The following is a 22,120-nucleotide window of genomic DNA, read 5'->3' as shown; positions in this document are numbered from 1 at the left end:
TAGATGTGCACAGACACACATCCGCCGCTCTGATGGAGTTTAAATGCCTGAGCCATGCTAATCAGCCACTGACAGCCAGTCTCAGTGAGGCTGTGTGTGTGTGTGTGGGGGGGAAGCATTTGGGGTCACCTAGGCAGAAGACAGCCAGGCATAGCATAGGTGGCACCATCCGTAGGACTTTGCCAAGGCTCCCTTCCCAGAGCCAAGCGTCGGGCGTCGGTGGAGCAGAGCTGAGAGCGGGTGGCAGGCTCTGGGTCATGGGAAAACTCCTCCTAAAGTCTGGGATGAGGCCCAGCAAACCTGTCTCTCCACACGGCGATCAGGAGCCGGGCAGGGAGCCCGGAAGAGAATGGAGAGTCAGGGGCGACAGAGGCAGGCCCCCGCCGAGGAACCCGGGTCGCTCGCTCCCCTTCCTGCTAGCGGCGAGGCAGATGGGGATGGTTTTGAGAGGCCAGCTTCAGACGGGAGGAGACGAGGGAATTTAGGGACAAAGCAGCCGCCTCTCACGGCCTCTCCCAGGCCCCCCGCCCACCCCGTGCACGGAGATTTGTGGGGTGAAGCAAGGGGGCTGGGCTCAGCAGCTGGAGGGCTTCAGAAATCAGCCCCAGGAGCCAGGAACTCCCAAGTCCAAACCGTTTATTAGCACCCCCTCCCCCTGCCAAAACAACCACCCAGCAGGGGCAGAGATAAGGGCACCCACCGGGTGGCGCTACCCCATCAGTTGGCCCCTGTTTAGATAGGCCGAGACTGGTGGTTTGCAGCCCTGGATGGCCGTGACCTTCAAAGCTCAGCCTGGTCGGCTTCTCTGTGCTAGACGCAGCCTCAGGCCCTGGAGTTTCCAGCTGCAAAACGCCAGCCCAGAGCCCCCCGAGCTCGCCAGGCTGGACTGCGGAGGAGAGGAGCGGCCGGCGGGGAGAGCCCAGAGGGGTCTGACTCCTCTCTCCGTGACCTCCCGGGCTGATGTCGCCGTGCTCAGCCTCCACACTGCAGATCGTCTCAGCGCTGCCTGGGCAGCAGAGCCATTACTCAATCCCATCCCCTCTGCCGCTCGGAGCCGGTACCTGCGAGGAGACGGGCGCTGGCGCTGCCTTCGCACCCAGCGTTCCCTCGCCCGCAGACAGCGAGAGACGCCAGGGAGCCGCAGGCAGTTCATGGCCCATCGCGGTCCTGTGGCAGCTCAGGGAGCAGCGGGTGACGGGCCCTGCTCCCGTGCCACAGACAGCGCTCCCAACACGGCCAACAGCGCCTGCAACGCGGTCAGGAAAACTGATACACGCCGGCAACTGGTACATACCCCACCACCCACACAGAGGCTACCGTTACGCACACCAGCAACAGTACATACCACACACCCCGGCAACTGATACACACTCAGCCACACACACACAGAGGCTACCGCTACGCACACCAGCAACAGTACACACCACTCACACCGGCAACTGGTACACACCCCGTCACACACGGAGAGCCTACCACTACACACACCAGCAATAGTACACAGACCACACATACCGGCAACCGGTACACACACCACACACAAAGGCTACTGCTATGCACACCACCAACAGTACACACACCACACACAGAGGCTACCGCTACACGCAGCAGCAACAGTACACACCGGTAACCGGTACACACACCACACAAAGGCAACTGATATACACCCCACCACACACACACACAGGCTACCACTACGCACACCAGCAAACAGTACACACACCACACACAAAGGCAACTGGTACACACATCACACACACCGGCAACTGATACACCACACACGCACACTGGCAACTGGCACACACACACCAACAACCGGCACACACACCGGCAACTGGGTACACACATCACACTCAGAGGCAACCGCTACACACACCGCACATGCAGGCAGAGGGACATCCCAGCTCACCCGCACAGCCCCGGGTGTACATAACACTCCCCCACACCCCATGCAGCGTAGTTGAGGGTAAGGGAATTTTCCTACTTCTCATGTGGGGACTACGGGGTTTAGTGCAGTTTACCCACTTCTTTTTTTACCGCTACACCCGTCTACACAGTTACACGCCCAACCCTCACCTGCCCCGTAGCGCGTTCCTTAGCGCTTTGCGTGTCCTTAAGTGCTGTGGAGGCAAGAAAACACGACAATGAATCCTCCCAGCCGTCCTTGTGAGACAGCCTGTTTTACAGAAGGGGAAACTGAGGCAGGGGGCGGGAAGGGATTTGCTCAAAGTCGAGTCAGTGGCAGTGGTGCTCCGGGCTCCAGTTCACTAGTCCACACTGTCTCTGCGCACGAGGGTGTGAATGTGCATACACAAACGCCCGTGCCTAGACACACGCACTGATGTCCATTCACATCTCTAGGCACACAAATGGACAGCGCACACTTATCAGACACACAATCCCGGAGGCACTCGCGTCTCCCCGTGTGCGCACACAGCACACTGAATCCACACACACGCCGCAGACACCTGCATATTAGACTGACACTTCTCTGGGGCAGGGACTGGCCTTTGGTTCTGTCTGTACAGCGCCTAGCGCAACGGAGTCCTGATCCATGACCCGGGCTGCGGGATGCGATCCCCTCCCAGGGCTGACCCAGGGCTGCCCTCCATTGGAAGGACCGGCCTGCCCAATTCAAAGGGAGCCTCAAAAGACACCACCCCCAAAAACACACACACGCTGTTGCAACGTACGCCTCAGGTAACCACGTCCCAACTCCCTCCTGCTCCGGAAACAGATACGGATCCACACGGGCGGGTGCCTGCGGGCTTAGGGTTTGTCAGCTGGGCGACGCTCAGTCCGGGGTGGGGAAGTGGGGGTGACGATACACACCCTAACCGACCCCCCCCCCCCCCGTCATCAGCCTCTCAAGCCGGGGAGGAGCTGGCTATTCAGGCTGGCACCAAGGGGAAAGGGGACTGGCACAGAGGGGGCGGGGAGCTAAATCCAGGGGAGGGTTCGTGGGGTGAGACCCTGGCTCAGTGGCCAGGCTGGCACCCTTCATAGACTGGTGTCCCCAACCATGCCATCTCTGGGGTGCAGGAGGAGATGCAGGGGTCATACACGGGTGGGGTGGGAGGGGCTTAACAATAATCCAGGCTGGCCACAAGCTGAATGAAGGCGGGAGTGCGCACTAGCGGTTAGAGCAGGAGACTGGCAGTCAGGATCCCTGGGTTCTATTCCCAGCTCTGACCACGTCTTCCTTGGATGACCTCGAGCAAGTCATTCAGTGCATGTGCCTCGGTGTCCCCAGCTCTGGGATCCCAGGAGACTTAGCTTAGGGTTGTAAAGCACTCTGAGCCAGCGAGACAATACGTTAGACTCGATCCCATTATTACTAGGATGACAGGAAAATCCAGGCCAGGACAGTTGTACTAGGGGCAGCCAGTCATCACCATGTGATGGCCTGTGTGAAATGAGTTTGCCAGGTCTCATCCATTCCTAGCGGGCAGGGGCCCCATCAGCAAAACCCACTGCACGTTTGGGAGCAAGACCCTGCTTTGCAGAGGGGCCGATGGCACACGACTCTTTGGCGGGAGTTCTAAGCAACCAGCACCTTTGGCTACTGAGCCATAACCCGCCCCTTCTTAGCCATCTCCTCGAGCTGTTGGGGCCTGAACTCATCCATCTCAGCCCTTTGGACTCTGGGCGAGAGCGCCAGAAGAAGCTGCCTGTGCTCTGATGGAGGAAGGGAATGCAGCCCAGCCGGCATCAAAGGCAGGCAGGTGCCCAAAGGCCATCGGGCCGAGAGACACCCCTTACCTCTTCCCACTGGTGGATGTAGCGGATGAGCCGGGAAAGGCGCAGCAGACGCAGCAGGCTGAGGATCTTGGTGAAGCGGACGATGCGGAGGGCCCGGGCCGTTTTGTACACCTCCGAATCGATGCCCTTCTCCACGATGAGAAAAATATAATCCACAGGGATGGAGGAGACAAAATCCACCACGAACCAGGTCTTCAGGTACTTCTTCTTAATCCTCTCCGGGTCCAGGATGATATCCGTGTTGTCCTCGATGATTATCCCTGTGCGGAAGTTCAGCACCAGGTCCATGAGGAAGAACGTGTCAGAGACCACGTTGAAGACGATCCAGGGGGCCGTGGTCTCCTCCTTAAAGAAGGTGATGCCCACCGGGATGATGATGAGGTTGCCCACCATGAAGAGAAGCATCGTGAAGTCCCAGTAGAACCTGGAGAGGCAGAGCAGATGGAGACATCACCGACAAGCCCTCCGCGTTCCCTCTTGGTTTACTGTGCTCCCGCCCCTGCCCATCCTCACAACGGCCTCCCGCAGGCGTGACCCTCCTGGGAAGCTGGGGTGGGAAATTGAGCTCCGTGTGGGGCTCCGAGCAGCGCAGGGTGGAGTCACCCCGTAACGGGTCGATTAGCCAGCTCTGCCCCGGAGGGGCGGCGTGGCAGCAGCATTTAGGCACAATGGGCAACATGCCATGTGGCGCCTTGATGCCAGATAATCCCTTGTCCCACTTCCCTCTCCTCCCCCTCCCCGCCTCATACCTGCTGCCGGGAAAAGCTTCCCCGTGTGTCCGGTCCCTCCTCCCCCAAACCCAGCTCTCTGGAACCTGCCCCCCGTTCTCCTCCCTTCCTTCACCCTCCTCCTCGTGGGGCTCTGTGCTTGTCTGAAGTAGGGCCTGACTGCAAACACGTGCAGTCCAATGGCTGGATGAGGTCACCCACGGTGGGGGTGTCTGCAGGGCCCCACGCTCTGCGGGGCAGGGGATTATCTAACGCTAGGTCTGTGCACGTTCAAGGTGCTGGATCAGCATCGGGCTGGACCATAAAACGGGAGCTAAGGAGACTGAGCAGCAGGAAATGTAGCAAGCTCCATCAGCCTGAGGGATCTGCAACCCCCCATCGCTTGGGACAAACAACTAGGCTGGGAGAGGCACTGCAGGGACAAGGGGCATGGACCCCAATTCAGCAACCCGGGGCCTATGGCCACGCAACTGCCTGAGCTTCTCACGGCTCCCTCGTCCTTCCTGGTCATGCCGGGAAGGCAGCGCTGGAGCTGGGAACAGAACCCAGGAGTCCTGACTCCCCATCTCCTGCTCTAACCCCTTGAGAGCGCTTCCCTTCCGAGAACAAGCCGGATCGGTGTCCTCTGACCCGGAGCCATTCAGGGCCGAGAGGTGGAAATCTGTCCTGGGAAGGGACAGAGCACTGACCCCAGAAACCCCATCTCCCCAGAGGCTCCATGTGGAAGGGGGGAAGTGGCGGGGAGGGGGAAGGGAGCCTCTCTCTCTCTCAGGGATTGCCTCCAGAGAGAGGCTGGGTTTGAATCACGTACAACTGCAGCTTAAGCCAGTGCTTCCTGCAACCTCCGTTAGACGGAGGGAGGGGGGCGGATTAAGGTTTGGGGGTCTACTCTCGCCTCCCCAGTGTGTTTTCCACCCGGCCCCAACTCCCCTGGCCCTTCCCCGCTCCTTCAGGGCCAGCGGCGACCTTTCCCAAGCGCCTGCAAGGTCGAAGCAGAGCCCCACGGCCCCATCCTAACATTAGCATGCTGCTCCCGTCTCCTCGTTAACATGGTGCTCACCCTCTCCGGGAACGCACCAGCCCCTTGCAGCAGAGCAGTCATGTGTCCACGCGGGTGTGTGTGTGTGTGTGTGGGGGGGAACACACGGAGAGAACGCTGCGGGTTTAACAGCCCGATGCTAAAGAAAAACACGTGCACCCCCTCCTCTCGCCGTACCCAGGAACGCAGCCAGTGGGCCCCTTGCATCCCCCCGTGGTCCCTCTGTCTAACCTCCGGGGGTCTCTGAGCAATTGGCTGGGGCGGCTAATTCCCAGCCTCTCGTCCCCGTGCACCAGATACCCTGCTCTGCTCGATAAGATAATGACACGGGGCCGGGATGCGTTTTTTGCCAGCACTGGGTGATGCCGCTGCTCCGAAGAGCCTCATTTTCTACATGGGTGGGTATTTCATCGCTTACTCTAATGATGGCAATTTATTCATGCAGTTCCTGGGGGCACCTCGTCGCATAAAAGGTCTCAAAGCCGCAGGACCGAAGCAAAGGCAGGTGCAAGCCACAGAAAACCCAGAGAGGGGAAGCAGACAGATATACGTGGTCACTCCTGGCTAAGGAGCTAGTATATATTTGCGGGGGGGAGGGCTGGCTCTCCTCTCCCCCCTCCATTCTCTCCCTCATAAAGGCCGGCACATGAATAGAATTAAACCTGCATCTTTCAAAAGGAAACACAGCTCTCCCTTGGCAGCCAGCCTCCTGACCTTTCTCCAGTGACAGCCTGCACCTGAGACGTTTCCATGGCAACAGCTAGTGATGTCACAACTGCACAATTATGACTTCAGAGCACAGCACGGGGTGCGTCTCCAAGGTACCCTTCAATTATCCCCCGAGGATGCAGAGGGAACATTCGCAGCTGAGAGGAGAGAGAGGCAGTATGGTCTAGTGGCTTTGTATTGAGGGCCTGGGTTCTATTCCCAGCTCCGCCACAGCCTTCCTGTATGACCTTGAGCAAGTCACCTAATCTCTTTGTCTCTTAGGGTCCCCCTCTAGCCGGTCAAGGAGGCAGCAACGGGTGGCAAGAAAGCTCCACCGGGACCTCCTCAGGGAGCGAGTAGGTGGTGGGGATTCCACCTACCCAGACGTCACAGTAATCTGAGTGCCTCACCTGTATTAGTCAAGCTAGTCCTGTGACTCAAGTATTATCCCCATTCTACCAACAGACACCTGAGGCAGAGAGCGGGAATCGAACCCAGGTCTCCCACGTTCCCCTGTCGCACCTTAACCACAAGACCACTCCCCTTCCCTTTCAAAGTCGCAGGGGGGGGGGCCTTAGAGTTCAAGGAACGCTGGAGTAGGGGGAGACTGACAGAGGAGAAAGGCCCCCAAATCTATTAACAACTGCACAAGCCATCTTGCCCCAAATTCGACAAGCTAGATCCCAAAACACCCCTAAGACTCTCGAGGGTAGCTCTGCCCGGCTCAGGATTCCAGGGGCCCGGCCGAAGCAAAACTTTCTGTCCTTGCCTCCGCTAGGGGGTCTGCCAATGCCAGTGTAACTTCCTTACCACCATTTCCTGAGAACTTGTCCCAGACGCTTAAGAGTTCTAAACTCCCTCAGCGCAGAAGCCTGCTGCAGAAGTTTGTACTAATCCTTTTAAATGTTGCCACTGGAATTTCAAGACTGCAGATGCAACAACAGGGCAAACAATCAGAGCAACCCCATCCCTCCTACAAACACTACTTCTAGGATGTATTAGCAGACGTGTTGTAAGCAAGACATGAGAAGTAATTCTTCCGCTCTACTCCGCGCTGATTAGGCCTCAACTGCAGTATTGTGGCCCGTTCTGCATGCCACATTTCAGGAAAGATGTGGACAAATTGGAGAAAGTCCAGAGAAGAGCAACAAAAATGATTAAAGGTCTAGAAAACATGATCTATGGGGGAAGATTGAAAAAAATTGGGTTTGTTTAGTCTGGAAAAGAGAAGACTCAGAGGGGACATGATAACCTTTTATGTACTTGAAAACTGTTGTTAGAAGGAGAAGCGGGGGGAAATTGTTCTTCTTAACCTCTGAGGATAGGACAAGAAGCAACAGGCTTAAATTGCAGCAAGGGCGGTTTAGATTGGACATTCGGAAAAACTTCCTAACTGTCAGGGTGGTTAAGCATTGGAATAAATTGCCTAGGGAGGTTGTGGAATCTCCATCATTGGAGATTTTTAAGAGCAGGTTGGACAAACACCTGTCAGGGATGGTCTAGATAATACTTAGCCCTGCCATGATGGTAGGGGACTGGATTAGATGACCTTTCGAGGTGCCTTCCAATCCTACGATTCTATGATATGATTCCTCCTAGGCTGAAATCTTAAGTTCATTCGAATTCAGCACCACGGACAGCTCACCGCGGTCAGCGATTCAGAGCAGAGAACATTTGTAAACTAATCCCCAGCAACAGAATGCCAGAGAAAATGAAACAGTGCAACCATCAAATATTTTTCCAGCCCAGCCTAGAATATGCTTCATTACCAGAGTGCAGAAAGCAGAAAATTTAGGGTGAGTAAACAAGCAACACATGACTCGTGTAATAGCAGGGAAGGAACCGGCATCCCCCCTACCATTAACCAATTCCACATTTAATTAGTCATGATGCTGCTTGAAGGTTAATAGCCATCGGGATAAATTAGGATTTAAAGACACAAAGAGCAAGGCCCTGATTTCCACATCCTACACTGCCACCCACTGGCTTTGTGGGTGCTCAGCACCTTTTAGATCAGGCCCTAAGGCCAACAGTGTCATACCGAGTTGTCTAAGGTTAGGCTCCTAAATCAAGATTGAGGCACCTAAGTATAAACAGCCTGGTTTTCAGAAAAGCTGCACACCCACATATCCACCGGAAGTTCACGGGAGCAGTGGGCCATCACTGCTTTTGAAAAAAAGGAATCGGGCCACTTACTTAAGTGGGTTTGGGAGCCTAACGGTACAAACCAGGTTTGAAAACTTTGGCCCAAGTGTTTAAGATCCAGTGAGACCTACATTATTGAACCCAATCTCAAACAGTCAAGTACGCAAGGATTCCAACACAGCTGTGTGTGCCATTTCATTGGCCACCAATGTCCTGCATGGATCCTTTGGGGGATTGCTTTGAAGCATTCTTAGCAGTCATCCAAAAAGATTCCCAAACCCTTAAAACATGTCCCTGAAGCAGCAGTTGCTAGCTTATGTTTTTGATGAACAAACTACCAAGTCTGTCTCCCATCTATCAAATATGAGCACTTTGCATTAATTCCATAGCAAGGAAGAATCACCAAAGATATCAGTAATAACCAGTTCATCAGAGCGGTCTCTCAGCTCACAGAGAGAGGCCATCAGATAAATATGTAGCTAAGGTGTCATTTTAAAAAACCACCACCTGAAACAACAGGCCAGACATCCCAGGGAAGCAATACAAATTCTGGTAAAACTACTAGCGCAGCAGCTGCATGCTTTGCAGCATCAAAAGCCACATGGGCAACTTGCCATGGGTATAAAGGCTTCAGCTAATTGGCACAAAATTGTTTATCTAAAACACACACCTGCCATAACACTTGCTTTGACATATCCCTGCCTGGTAGCTCAGCAGCTATTGCTTCACCAGCAGGACCTCACCAGAAATAAAAACCTGCAACTTGCCCAGGTTTATTTCCCATCTGCAGTTGCAGGGAAATGGTGCCTTTGAGTCAGATTACAGGACTCCCAGTCATTCCTTAGGCACGTTTTGATCCTCAGCCTGAACTCTGAGTTTCTCTGTACCAGACAGTCCCAAAGCAAATACACAGAGACACACACACACACACACATTTGCAGCCGCAACGAACTGACTCATCCAAAGTGTGTTGCTCTCGTTTCTAACGTTCCCGGGTTGTGTGCATGCTTCAGGGCTTAAACCAAGCTCTATCTACTAGAAATCAGGATGCATCCTAACGTGGGGACAGATTATTCCACATCTGTCTACTGTGGGGTTTCCTGCACCTTCCTCTGTAGCATCTGGCACTAGCCCCTGTCAGAAACAGGCTACAGTACTAGATGGACCTTGTGTCTGCCCAGTATGTTTGTTCCTATCAGCTGGAAGTAAAACTCTTTTATAACAACACTTTGTGCTATTCTAGTGTCTTATATCCACAGATCTCAAAGCATTTCACAACCATGTTTTGGTGTATTACATCTCCTCACCCTCCTATGTCTCAATTTTACAGAGGGATAAACTGGGGCTTAGAGAAATTAAGCAATTTGCCCAAGGCCACTGCCGAACTGGGAAAAGAACCCATGAGTCCTGACTCTTAGTTATCTGTCCCATCTTAGCTTTAAAGTTTAGCTTCAACCGGGGATAAAAGCGCTAACCAGACATTTTTAAAAAGGCACCAGGAACAGGAAATAAATGGAGAGGGTAACAGAAGACAGCTCATCACTGGGTGGGTCAATTCTGCATCGTATGTTTCAACATGTAATTTATAAGGTTTTTATCAGATTTGCAACTAGTGATACGAAACAGTCACCCTGTTGCCTCCTAGTAATTCAATATTTGTGTAAATAGGAACTTTAGCTCCTGCAGCATATCTCCCCCTTGCATTTTGCATGAATAATTATAGTGCTCTGCCTGTGATGAGATACATTCTGCAAATGGGTGCGATTATGAAGTGATGTCACATATGCAGATGGGCATGATTTTATCTTAAAATGAGAAAATGGATCTTGCAAGGAAAACATTGCTGGAAACACATTCCATTATCCTGATCAGATTTTGGGATGAGAAATATCATTTGGCATAAGCATTAATATGTAGAGTGGAAATCAAATAAAGCCAAATCCGTATGCACCTTGATATGATTTCTGAGATAAATTCTTCCCAGATTTTGCTCTCTGTGTGTATGTATTAAATCTGTGAATGTAACAGGATGGATTTGTTATGAATTCTTTTTCTTCTGCACCTAAATGCCCCAGGTAATACTAGCAAATGAGTCCCTGTCCGCAAAGGGTTTATAGCCTAAATAAACAAAACAGACAAAGGATGGGAGTGGGGGAAAAAACACAGAGAGGAAGTGATGTGCCCATGGTCGCACAGCAGGTTGGTGGCAGAACTGGGGACAGAACCCAGGGCTGTTGCCGCCTAGTTCTTTGCCCTCGCTGCTGCCTACCAGATGACCTTGTGATTGAAGCCCATCACAACGAATAACGCATGGATTTTGATTCCCAGTTCTAACACTGACTCACTGCGTAATCTTGGGCAAATCTCTTAGTCCCCAATTCCGCCAGGCGCTCTGAAAGAGCAGAGCCTGGTGCCCAGGCAAAACTCCACTGGCATCAGGAGTTTCTGTAACCAGCACATGGAGTTGCTGACACAGAGCCTATTGCAGAATTGGGGACGTCAGAGTCTTGTCTGCTGTAAAATGGGATAGAGGAGGAGGAGACGTTTCACGGGAGTGGCGACGCACAATGGATAGCGTTTGCAGAGCCCTGAACGAACACGCCACAAAAGTGCAAGGCACTGTCTGTTCTCGTCTCTTGTTACAACACAATTTAAAAGAAATGCTTTGAAATGGTCCCAATGTCTGTCTGCGAGAAGTAGCTCCTGGCCCTGGTAATTCCTAATTCTCTTAAACACAGCCCAAGCATTGCCACGGCGATCTCATTATGACAAGGTCAAGACAGACAATGGAGATGACACTACAATGTCAAGATGAAACAAACAGATGTCAATGCAAGTTACGCTCTAATACCATTTAAACTCACCACCCCAGATAACGTTAGAACAAAGCGACGACAAATGGAATGAAGAGGGGGCGGGGGAGAGACATTCGGGGCAGATTCTGACCTGAAACCACTGGGACTGAATTGATTTCTATGGAGCTGATCCTTCCTTTCTACACTGGTGCGAATCACGCTCTTTATGCTAGCTGCTTATTCTGCATTAATGCCTCAGGACAAATGATGTGTGGTGGTAATTGACAAGGAGGGGAAAGGTAGAGCTGGCTACACCAGAGACTCATAGAAAAAGATTAACGACCCTACACGTTGTTAGAATGGGATAGCTCAGTGGTTTGAGCATTGGCCAACTAAACCCAGGGTTGTGAATTCAATCCTTGAGGGAGCCACTTAGGGATCTGGGGCAAAAATCAGTACTTTGTCCTGCTAGTGAAGGCAGGGGGCTGGACTGGATGACCTTTCAGGGTCCCTTCCAGTTCTATGAGATAGGTATATCTCCATATATTATATATCAGGGAGCCTTTCCTCTGAGTATCTCGGTCATGTTTCAGCCCTGCAGCATATATGGCCCCTTCCCTGAGAGGGACCCACACCATGGGGAGCGGGGGAAGGAGAATTCCTGTAAGGAATCGCAGTCAGCGGACAGGAGCTAGAGTCTTCTGAACTGGGGAAACACTACAGAACCATTGACACGCGCTACCGCAAGCATGTAACCAGAGGTTACCTACCCAGACAGCCTGTTCCTCCAATAAACACAGCCCGAGCCAATGGAGAGAGGGCACTGGACTGGGAGTCAGGAGGCCCTGGTTCCATCCCCTGTTCTGACACTGACCTGCTGTGTGACCTCGGCCAAATCATTTCCCCCGGATTCTCCTCCCACCCCTTGTCTGGCCTGTCTTTGGGGGCAAGGACAATCTCTCACTACATGTTTGTACAGTCCCTAGTACCACGGGGCCCTGATCTTGTAGGTGCTGTTTGGATACAGATAAGTAAGATCCCCCAAAATCCCCACACACAGCTTTGGAATTCAGTTCAATCCTCTATTGAAATGCCCATATAAACAGACAGAAAGCAGCAGCAAAGCCATCAAGGGAATAAGGGAATAAAACAGCCCATTGGTTCAGGAAACAAGGTTAAGTGGCTACCACAACAGAGGGGCTGGAACTAACTGCAAGACTTTCTGTCCGCCGCATGGGCGCTCTGCATCTCCTACTCTCCAGAGCTGGAGACAGCCTGCATTGCTCCTTGCAAAATGCTGCCGGAGAGAGACGCAGGTAGAGCAGGAACAGCAAGGGAAGGAGGAAGAAAATGGTACCCAAGCGGGCTTGAGCACCCAGATGTCTGGTGACAGCTGCATCCTCTGCACAGTCTTTTGCCTTGGAGAGTGTGGGTGATGGGCAATTTTTCAGCCCCCAATAATAACCACAAAACCCCACAAAGCTGTACAATATTTGATCAGATCATACGCCTCCCCCCAGCAGTTTGAATTTAACTCTGCAAACACTGGGACCAGTCAAAGCTCTCCCGAGGGCTTGGCAGAGGAGGTTGGGGCGGCGGGGACGACAGAATACCGTATGACACGCCAGATGGAAAGGACACAGACGCCGCTGCAGTAGCTTGCGTTCTGCTTTGTGAGTCCCAAGGGGCGCTAGTCCCATGGTGCTGGATGAAAATCTTGCTGGGAAGCCTCAGCACGGAGGACCTGGCTTCACCCACCCTGGAGAATTAAAGCTAGTAACACAATCTGGCCTCATTAAAACATCCTGTAGTGCAGGAGGGGAGAGAGACACACACAAAGCTGCTGCATCACTGATGTTTAAATAAGGGGAGAGACCAGATCCTCGGCCGCTGTTATGCCCACCCTACCTTCCACCGTTCTGTTTACATGGCCAGCCCCGTGCTGGTGGCAGGGAGAAGCCGATTGCTGTGGAATGTTAGACTGAGGGGAGGGGGGCACCATTGCCCACTGGGCTGGGCCATATTTTATTCCCGCTCCTTGCAGCTGCCTTCCCATTTCTGCCTCTCTGGGAGTGACCCCCCGACAAAGCCGGGTCTCTGAACACTGCTGGGTCACTGTGATGGCTTCCTGTTTGGTTACAGGCACCTCGGCGGGAGGGCTAAGAGGTTCAGAGGCCTCCTAGGTGGAGGAAACGCCCAGCCCTGGGGAAAGGCTAAGGGATGCCCCTGTCAAAGGCACCCAGCTTGGGTTCCTCACTCCCTGTCCCCAAGGGAAGCCGGAGGCCTGGTGCCCGCTCAGATGGGCTGCTGCTTCAGTTGGGGATCAGGGCTTCCGCACCCCCAGGGCCAGACAGGAGAAGAAGGTGTAAAACAGAGCCTGGGCTCCTCTCAGCTCCTCCATTCTCCAGGGACAGCTCAAGGTGCCCTCCTGCCAAAGCATCGCCCGGCCTCCCAGCCAGCCCTGGCCTCTCCCCCTGGCGCTCAGCCTCCTCCCCACCCTGGAGGGGCTGATCAGTGGGATAGGGGTGGGGGGGGGAAGATGAGCTAGGTTCCCCTGCCCCTCTGAACTGGGGAAACACTGGCTCCCCCAGAACCTGAAGTCGCTGTAGGGGTGGATGGTCCTGCTCCCTCCTCCAACCTGGGCTCCCTGCCCCTCTCTCTCTCCTCCCCCCCCCATCCTGGGCTCACACACACACCCCGGGGCTCCCTGCCCCTCTCTCTCCCCCCCCCATTCCGGGCTCACACCCCCATCCCGGGCTCCCTGCCCCTCTTTCCCCCCCATCCCGGGCTCACACCCACCCCACGGGGCTCCCTGCCCCTCTCTTCCCCCCCATCCCAGGCTCACCCCCCCATCCCGGGCTCCCTGCCCCTCTCCCCCCCCCCCCATTCCGGGCTCACACACCCCCATCCCGGGCTCCCTGCCCCTCTCTCCCCCCCATCCCGGGCTCACCCCCCGGCCTCCCTGCCGCTCTCTTCTCCCCTATCCCGGGCTCACCTCCCCCCCCCGGCCTCCCTGCCCCTCTCACCCCCCCCCCATTCCGGGCTCACACACCCCCATCCCGGGCTCCCTGCCCCTCTCTCCCCCCCATCCCGGGCTCACCCCCCGGCTCCCTGCCCCTCTCTTCTCCCCTATCCCGGGCTCACCCTCCCCCCGGCCTCCCTGCCCCTCTCCCCCCCCCATCCCGGCCTCCCTGCTCCTCTCTCTCCCCCCCCATCCCGGGCTCACACCCACCCCCCGGGGCTCCCTGCCCCTCTCTTCCCCCCCATCCCAGGCTCACCCCCGCATCCCGGGCTCCCTGCCCCCCCCATTCCGGGCTCACACCCACCCCCCGGAGCTCCCTGCCCCTCTCTTCCCCACTATCCCGGGCTCACCCCCCCCCCCGGCCTCCCCCCGTATTTGAGGTCGCTGAAGGGGTGATCTAGGCCCCCCCCCGGGGTCCGGCACCTGAAGTCGCTGTAGGGGTGGATGATCCAGGCCCCCGCCGACTTGACCCGCTCCTGCTCCCGCTCCACCGCCTTCTGGGAGCCGAACATCCGCAGCGAGAACTTGTTGACCCCGGGCTGGAGCATGGCCCCGAGCTGGCGCTGCATGAAGCTCGCCTGGCTGCCGCGGGGCTCGCCGCCCTCCTCCCCGCCGGCCCCGTCCGGCCCCCCGGGGGAGCCGCTCTCGGTCTCGGCCCCGCTGCACGAGAAGGAGACCTTGGGCTCCCGGGGGGGCTGGGGCTCGGCCTCCGGCTCCCCCCGCCGGCACTCCCCGTTCGGGGAGCCCTTCCCGGCCCGCCCGCTCATGCTGCCGCCCCGCAGCTGCCGCTGCCCGCGCTTGGCCCCTTGGCCCGGCCGCTCCTCCGGGCCCGGCGCCCCGCCGCCGCCGGCCGCCGCCTCCCCGCCGCTGCCCGTCCGCATGCTGCAGCCGCCGCCTCCCTCGCCCGGCCCGCCCGAGAGCCGCAGCCGGCGAGTGGCGAGCCCAGCCCGGCCGGGGGGCGGGGAGAGGGGCGGGGAGAGCGAGCGAGCCTGGAGAACCGGGGGGCGGGGGGCGGATGGAGGAAGGGGGGAGAGTGAGACAGAGACTGGGAGAAGAAGGGGAATGAGGCGGGAGGGATGGAGGGGGGGGGAGGATGGGGAGAGAGGGTAGGAGGGATGGAGGGAGAGAGGGAATGAGATAGAAGGAATGGAGGGAGAGAGAGACTGGGAGAAGAGGGGAATGAGGCAGGAGAGATAGAGAGAGACAAGGAGAAAAGGGGGAATGTGGCAGGAGGGATGGAGGGAGAGAGAGAGACTGGGAGAAGAGGGGGAATGTGGCAGGAGGGATGGAGGGAGAGAGAGAGACTGGGAGAAGAGGGGGCATGTGGCAGGAGGGATGGAGGGGGGACGGAGGGGGAGAGAGGGAATGAGATAGAAGGAATGGAGGGAGAGACAGAGACTGGGAGAAGAGGGGGAATGAGGCAGGAGGGATGGAGGGAGAGAGAGAGACAAGGAGAAGAGGGGGGAGGAGGGGGAAGGATGGAGAGAGTGGGAATGAGATAGAAGGAATGGAGGGAGAGACAGACTGGGAGAAGAGGGGGAATGAGGCAGGAGGGATGTAGGGAGAGAGAGACAAGGAGAAGAGGGGGGAGGAGGCAGGGGGGAGGAGGGGGGAAGGATGGGGAGAGTGGGAATGAGATAGAAGGAATGGAGGGAGAGACAGACTGGGAGAAGAGGGGAATGAGGCAGGAGAGATGGAGGGAGAGAGACAAGGAGAAGAGGGGGAAGGAGGCAGGAGGGATGGAGGGAGGGGTGAAGAATGGGGAGGGGGTAGAGTAAGGCAGGAGAAGGGAGTAACACAAGGGGAGAGGGAGATGGATCAGACTGAAGAAAGGAACAGAGAGAGGGACAGAGACAGGAGAAAGGGAAATCAAGGGGGGGGGGCAGGTGGAGAGAAAGGAAAAGAGAAAGGGAATGCTGGAGGGAGAAAGAAAGGAGAGAGAGGAGGATAAAAAAGAAGCATGCGACAGTGAAATGAGGGCAGGGGAAGAGTAAGGCAAGACAGGAGGGATGGGCAGAGGGGATAGAAGAGAGAAAAGGGGGGAGGGAAATGTGAGAGGCAGAAGTTCCGCTGGGAAAAAGAATTCAGGTTTGAGCCTTCAGTCCCCCCCGGAGTCCCATCTTGCTGCCGGGTCTTAGCAATGCAGCACAGCCCCCTCCCCGCCCCCAGCAAGCAGCTGAGGTGTTGTGCATGAGTCCCAAACCCCGGTGGAGGCCTAGAATGCCATCAGTGTCAGATCCCAGGATGGCCAGGTCCGGGGGTGCTAAGGATGACACCCCCCCCACCCCCACGCCTGCTATGAGTTGCAAGGGTCTCAGCGGCAGGCTGGGGGATTATGGAATTGCTGTCTGTGCCTCAACAAAGTGCATTAGCCTTGACCCGTTCGTGCCGTACCTCACAGCGACTATGTTTGATTTTCTCTCCTTAATGTTTGTTTAAAACAACGGCTACATCATGGCAGTACAGGATGCCTGACGAGGAGCTGCAGGGGCTGGGGGCTGTGCATTCTGTACCCAGTGTCTAGGTGATGGAAATATTCAGAGGAAAAGTACTTACAGGGAAATGTACTTACTCTGCACGAGTAATAGCTTCCTATCTGGTCTTGCAGCTAAAACACTAGACTGGGATGCAGGAAATCTGGATTCAGTTCCTGGCTCCACCACAGTCTCCCTGGGCAGGTCACTTAATCGCCAAAGAGTTGATATCTTCTTAACTTTGCCATTTAAAACAAAAAAACAAACCCAGTTTTGCAATCCACCAACCCAGAAAATTATAAAAATGACTCTCTGAACACCACCATGCTGTGGGAGTCCCATACAGTCTCTCTAGGCTGTTCCAGACCAATTTTCCTCCATTTAGCAACCCTAAATTAACTTTACACCCTGCAAACTCAGCCTGAAACCTGGAGACTCTGCAGTGTTTGACCTCACTGCCATGAGGAACAGACAATTCTGCAGCCAGAATTTAGGTGACAAGTTTTCTTGATGTTTTCCAGCCCTGATAAAGTGATCATCTGTCATCTCAAAGCGCTTTACAAAGGAGGTCAGCATCACTCTCCCCATTTTACGGATGGGGAAACTGAGGCACAGAGCAGGAAATGGAAATGACGTGCTCATGATCACACAGGAAGTTTGTGACAGCCCAAGAGTCCTGTATCCTAGTGCAGTGCACTGTTCACTGCCTCTCTCCCTCTGCTCTGCAGGGCCAACAGGATTAGCAGCCTGTTCACGCTAAGAAACTAACCCTCCCTGACACACACACAAACGGGGAGCCAATATGGTCTGCACTTTCATAGATAGATACACACCCTATATTGACCTTCCCCTTGTTTGACACCCTCGATGACTTAAAACCAGCCAAATCAGCCGGGGGCTGGGACTTCATTCACCATCACGTCAATTTTGGCAGCTGAGACCCTGACCCATAAAACCCAGGTTTCATAATGGAAGCCACTCACAGATCCTTAGGCACTGCCTGATGCTGCTCTACTACACAGAGTTAATCAGAGCGCCTGGGAAACAGCTAAGACTTGGGAAAAGGGTGACACTGGGGGAAGATTTCGTCTTCCGACATCTGGTGTTTTCCATGAATCCTTTGCCCATCTTTGCATGTGTGCTGAGTGGATCCAGTTCAGAAGAAAAGTGCATTTTATGGAGGATTGCTGCCATTTTGGGGTTGAACACAGAACGATGGGCATTAATCATCCACTTTATAACTCCCTGGGGAATCTGACTGTAGGCAGTACTCCTGATCTCACAGCCCTGAAATTGACAGCCCCACCTTCCGCTGCAGGTTCCCAACCTGGCCTGGGCTGGAAGGGAATAGAGATGAATAGCTTTCTTTGTGGTGCAATGTTCCTTAAAGGTTACAGACATTTTAAGAACTAGTAGGCCAATTTTCCCTTTCTCTAGATGGCCAGGAATAGGCAGGGTGAGGAGTCAAACTGGATAGATCACTATATATACATGCACAGTTCCTGGTCTGTTTCCTGAACGCTATAGTCTTCTCATTTGTTTGTTACAGAATTATGTCTGGGTTGACACAGCTTCGTATCAACAATACTAAACAGTCAAAGCATTTTAGAGCATTCATAGGAATTGCCTCACACCCACCATTGAAATACAGCTGCTTTCATGGTGGGATGTAGCAATTCCCAAGCACAGCCTCCCACTGGGAATTAGAACAAGGAAGGAAGAAAAATACTGTCTGCTTGAAACTGCCATGGTGGGGGTGGGTAGTTAGAGATCAGGGGATCACGCTGGAATATTCAGAGCCAGAGCCTGATTTTGAACACTCTGAAGATTGGCTAGGCCTGTCTCATTTTAAGTAGGCAGGGGCCAGAATGGTCTCAAGTGGTCAGGATCTTAGTTTTTACATCTCATCTGAAAGACTCCAAATTCTTGCTCGCCATCAGGAGATGAAGAAAGCAGAGCGTAGGTTAGAGCAGCCCGGTGGTTGCTCTCATTTAGACTGGGGGCCGGGCAGGTTTCTGAACAGCACCCGAATAAGGGAAGAGCAAAGGTGGCTTAAAGACACTTTAAACTGCCCCCAGCCCATCCTTCCTCCCCAAGTGCAGGAGTAATTGGGAATCAGACTCTTATTCACTCTGAGTCTCCTCGTTCGGGTTTGGTTTGTGGAAAGAGTCTGAGCTTCCGAGAGGTCTGGACAGAGCAGTGGGGAAAGCGGCTTGAGGATTTCAGCTCCTCTCCTGGGATCGAGGCCCAGGCATGGAAGCTCAGGGGTCCATCAGCCAAGAGAAAGGAAGCCAAGTTGTGGCAGCATGTGAGAAGCCCTAGGGAGCTGCCTTTGCTAGACAGGGAAGGCTGAAAATGACTTGACACAGAGCAGGATCACAGTACCACGTGGGCTGGTGTCTCAGGGCCTGGCTAGCTTGCCCAACACTGTGGCACCTAGACACCAGCCTGCCTGGCCCTTGCATCACACAGAGACACAAAACCAGACTGGAAGCTGTGTGACAAAGTGGGAATAGTTTTGTGAGTCCTATGTGTGCCTCAGTTTCCCCATCTGGGCGGCATTGTTACCCAGTGGGTGGCTGGGGACTGTTTGCTCTCAGGGAAGGCTAGGAGACATAGGTGGGTGTCGCCTAGCTCCCTGGGCCTTAGTGTCCATATCAGTGGAGTACCTGAGAAGACAGTGGCAAATCCAAACGCTAGGACATTGGCACCTAGCAACCAAGGACCCAGAGGGAGATGGAGATCAAAGGACTGTCAGGTGTGAGGTGGGGGATAAGATCTGATTTCTGGAAGGAGTCAGAGCTCTCCCTGGAGTCTGATGAAGGTCAGATGGACAGAGATGGAACCAAGGGGTTCACTGCAGCTTGGCTGGGCTCTGGGCCAACCAGAATGGATTATGCTTTAACCTTCAGTTCTCGGTGCTACCCTAAGGACTTCCTATGCTGGGTTCCAGGTGACTAGCAAGCCCGTGCGAATGCTGGATGAGCTGCTTTAATCGCTGACGAGTGGACAAATCTGTCTCAGTTGGCGTGGCTGAACGGAGCTTGCGGTGTGAAGCAGGGGCGCTGAAGGCCCAGAGGTCCAGTCCAAGGAGGTGGTGAAGCCGCACGGCTTACCCGGGAAGAAGAGGGACGCTCTTTGGGTGTCTGGCCCACTGAAGGGGTTCCTCCTAGAGACTGTTCCAAAGCTGGGGCCGTAGCACTGATCCTGTGGATCTGGGACAAGCTGCATTTCACACTCACACTGCCACCTGCATGGCAAGGAGAGACTCTGCCAACCTGTCATACCCCCCCCCCCATATATTACACTTCCCCCTACGTCACACACAGATACAGTTACACACAGCACCAGGCATGAGCCCAAATGCATGCTCATGCATAGACCCCCATGCTACACCCTGCATCTCCCCACTACATTCATCCCCCGTGCTACACCCTGCATGACCCCACTACAGTCATCCCCCATGCTACAACCTGCATTACCCCACTACAATCACCCAAATGCTACAACCTGCTTCTCCCCACTACAGTCATCCCCCATGCATCACCCCAGCTACACACATATACACTCACTATATGCTACAGCCAGTGTTACCCCCCCACAGCTCTACACACACACACACACACACTGCAACTTGCATGACTCCCTCTCTCTCTCTCGCACACCAGTCTACTACCTGCACCACGTACACAAGGATAAACACACACCCGCGAGCAGCAGGTTGCCATCTCCATCACACACGCAGGGCTCACATGTGCCAGCAGCATCCTCTGTTTACAGGCTCATTATCAGGCCTGCCAACAAACACATTCCAGGGACAGACAGCCAAAGCAAACCAGACAGCAGGACACGCCACGCAGAGAAAACCATCCAAGGCTCAACGCTGCACTGCGAAGAATCTTTCGGACTGAACTCTGCGTCCACCTCATTAGCCATCTGGTGTGTGTGTTTGTGAGATGGAGGGGAAGGGAGTGGGAGGAGACCCTGAAGGTGATTTGATTTTATGGAGACTTTTGGGGTCAGTTGTCCCTTCTGGCAGCTGCAGATAGCTGTGTGTGTGTCACAAGACGACAGCCGGCCAAGGGCCCCCATGTGCTCAGCCCCTAGTGCCAGTGGTGGCTTGTGGACCAGGGTGTTTGCCTAGCAAAGAGATTCGCAAAGGATCACTGCAGACAGCCCTTGCTGAGGCAGTTTGCATGGAGCAAAACATCCTGCTGCTGCATGTGGCAGTCTGGAGGGGTTTGGAATCATCTGACCTTTCCAGAGACAGGCCAGGTGAGGAGGGGGCAGGTTAGACAGCAAGGTGAGAGGCATTAGAGAGAGCTGTCTTAATCAGAGCCCTCCAGAATAAAGGAGAAGGAAAGGTAGGAGAAAGAGTGAGTGTGAGGAAGGATGGTCCAGAGATTAGGGCACTAGCCTAGGACTTCTGGGTTCCTTTCTCTGCTCTGTTTGATCTGGGGCAAGTCACTCAGTCTCTCTGTGCCTCTGTTTCCCATCTATAAAATGGGGATCATAGCCCTGCTGTACCTCACAGGAGTGTTGTGAGATGCTCAGTGCATCACCATGCTGATGGGGATCATATAAGTACCATAGACTGATGTGCCTGGGTGGGGGAGTGGTGGGGAAGTGGGCGGTGTCATGGTACGTGGAACCACAGGAGGCATTTAGTAAAGAAAACCACTACAGCCACAAACAGGCTTCCACACAGCTTGAGTGCCAGTTTTGTCTCCCATGTGTACCAGGGACCATTGTCTGGAATTCTACACAGCACCCAGAGACACCTAGTGGCTGAACAATGTACTACAGGCAAGCCTCTTGTGGCAGGTGAGAGCACAGAGAAGAGTATGCACAGATGTACATAAGAGGAAAAAGGAAAAACATGCACACATGTTCCTGAGGGGCGTAGGAGACACACTCTGTCTCTCAGCCCATCCCCTGACACTGCCAGCCTGGCTGGTCTTCTGGACACAGATTCACAGCTGACTAGGAGCCTCCTGCCTCCTCCTGCCCCGTTTCCTTCCAATTTTTTGTCACAATCACTTGTTGCAGCTGATCTTAAACTATAGCCTCCTCGGAACTGGGCCTGTCTGCACAGCACCCAGCAAAGGTGGGCTCTTGTCCAGACTGAGGTCTCTGGGCACTACTGCAATATATGTACCAGAGAGAGAGAGAGAGTCCCATTTGCTGACGACCGTCTGAAGCTGTGGGGAGAGTTGGGCTTGCGGTAATTCTTTGTTCCCCTCCCTCCAGCTGAAATCAGAACCTTTTAGCGTTAGATCCACCAGCACCAGCATCTCCCTGGGAAGCCGTACTCAGTGCCCGGTCAGCTGAGCGGGAAAGAGGGGACTGGCTGCGTGTGGCATGGGGTCAGAGCTGTCACCCCTCCCTCCTAGCTGATGCTGACTCTGCACCTAAGTGCAGCCTCCTGCTCATGAGAAGGTGCAAGCCCT

At 54.6% G+C, this 22,120-nt stretch overlaps 1 protein-coding gene across 1 annotated transcript in view; it reads right to left on the bottom strand.

Annotated features, from left to right (window-relative positions):
- HCN2 (hyperpolarization activated cyclic nucleotide gated potassium and sodium channel 2) overlaps nt 1-14,942 on the bottom strand; it is a 40,190-nt gene extending 25,248 nt beyond the window's left edge. The window contains exons 1-2 of the mRNA XM_065422172.1: nt 14,620-14,942; nt 3,760-4,183 (exon numbers count right to left, since the gene is read on the bottom strand). Of these exons, the coding sequence (XP_065278244.1) occupies nt 3,760-4,183; nt 14,620-14,765 (570 nt within the window). The 5' untranslated portion in view covers nt 14,766-14,942. The remainder of the gene's footprint in view (nt 1-3,759; nt 4,184-14,619) is intronic.
- Between the last annotated feature and the right edge of the window lie 7,178 nt (nt 14,943-22,120).

This window comes from Emys orbicularis, chromosome 24 (assembly GCF_028017835.1).
Source record: "Emys orbicularis isolate rEmyOrb1 chromosome 24, rEmyOrb1.hap1, whole genome shotgun sequence".
NCBI lineage: Eukaryota > Metazoa > Chordata > Testudines > Emydidae > Emys > Emys orbicularis.
Note: the sequence above shows the minus strand (reverse complement) of the source record. Positions and strands in the feature narration are given on the sequence as shown.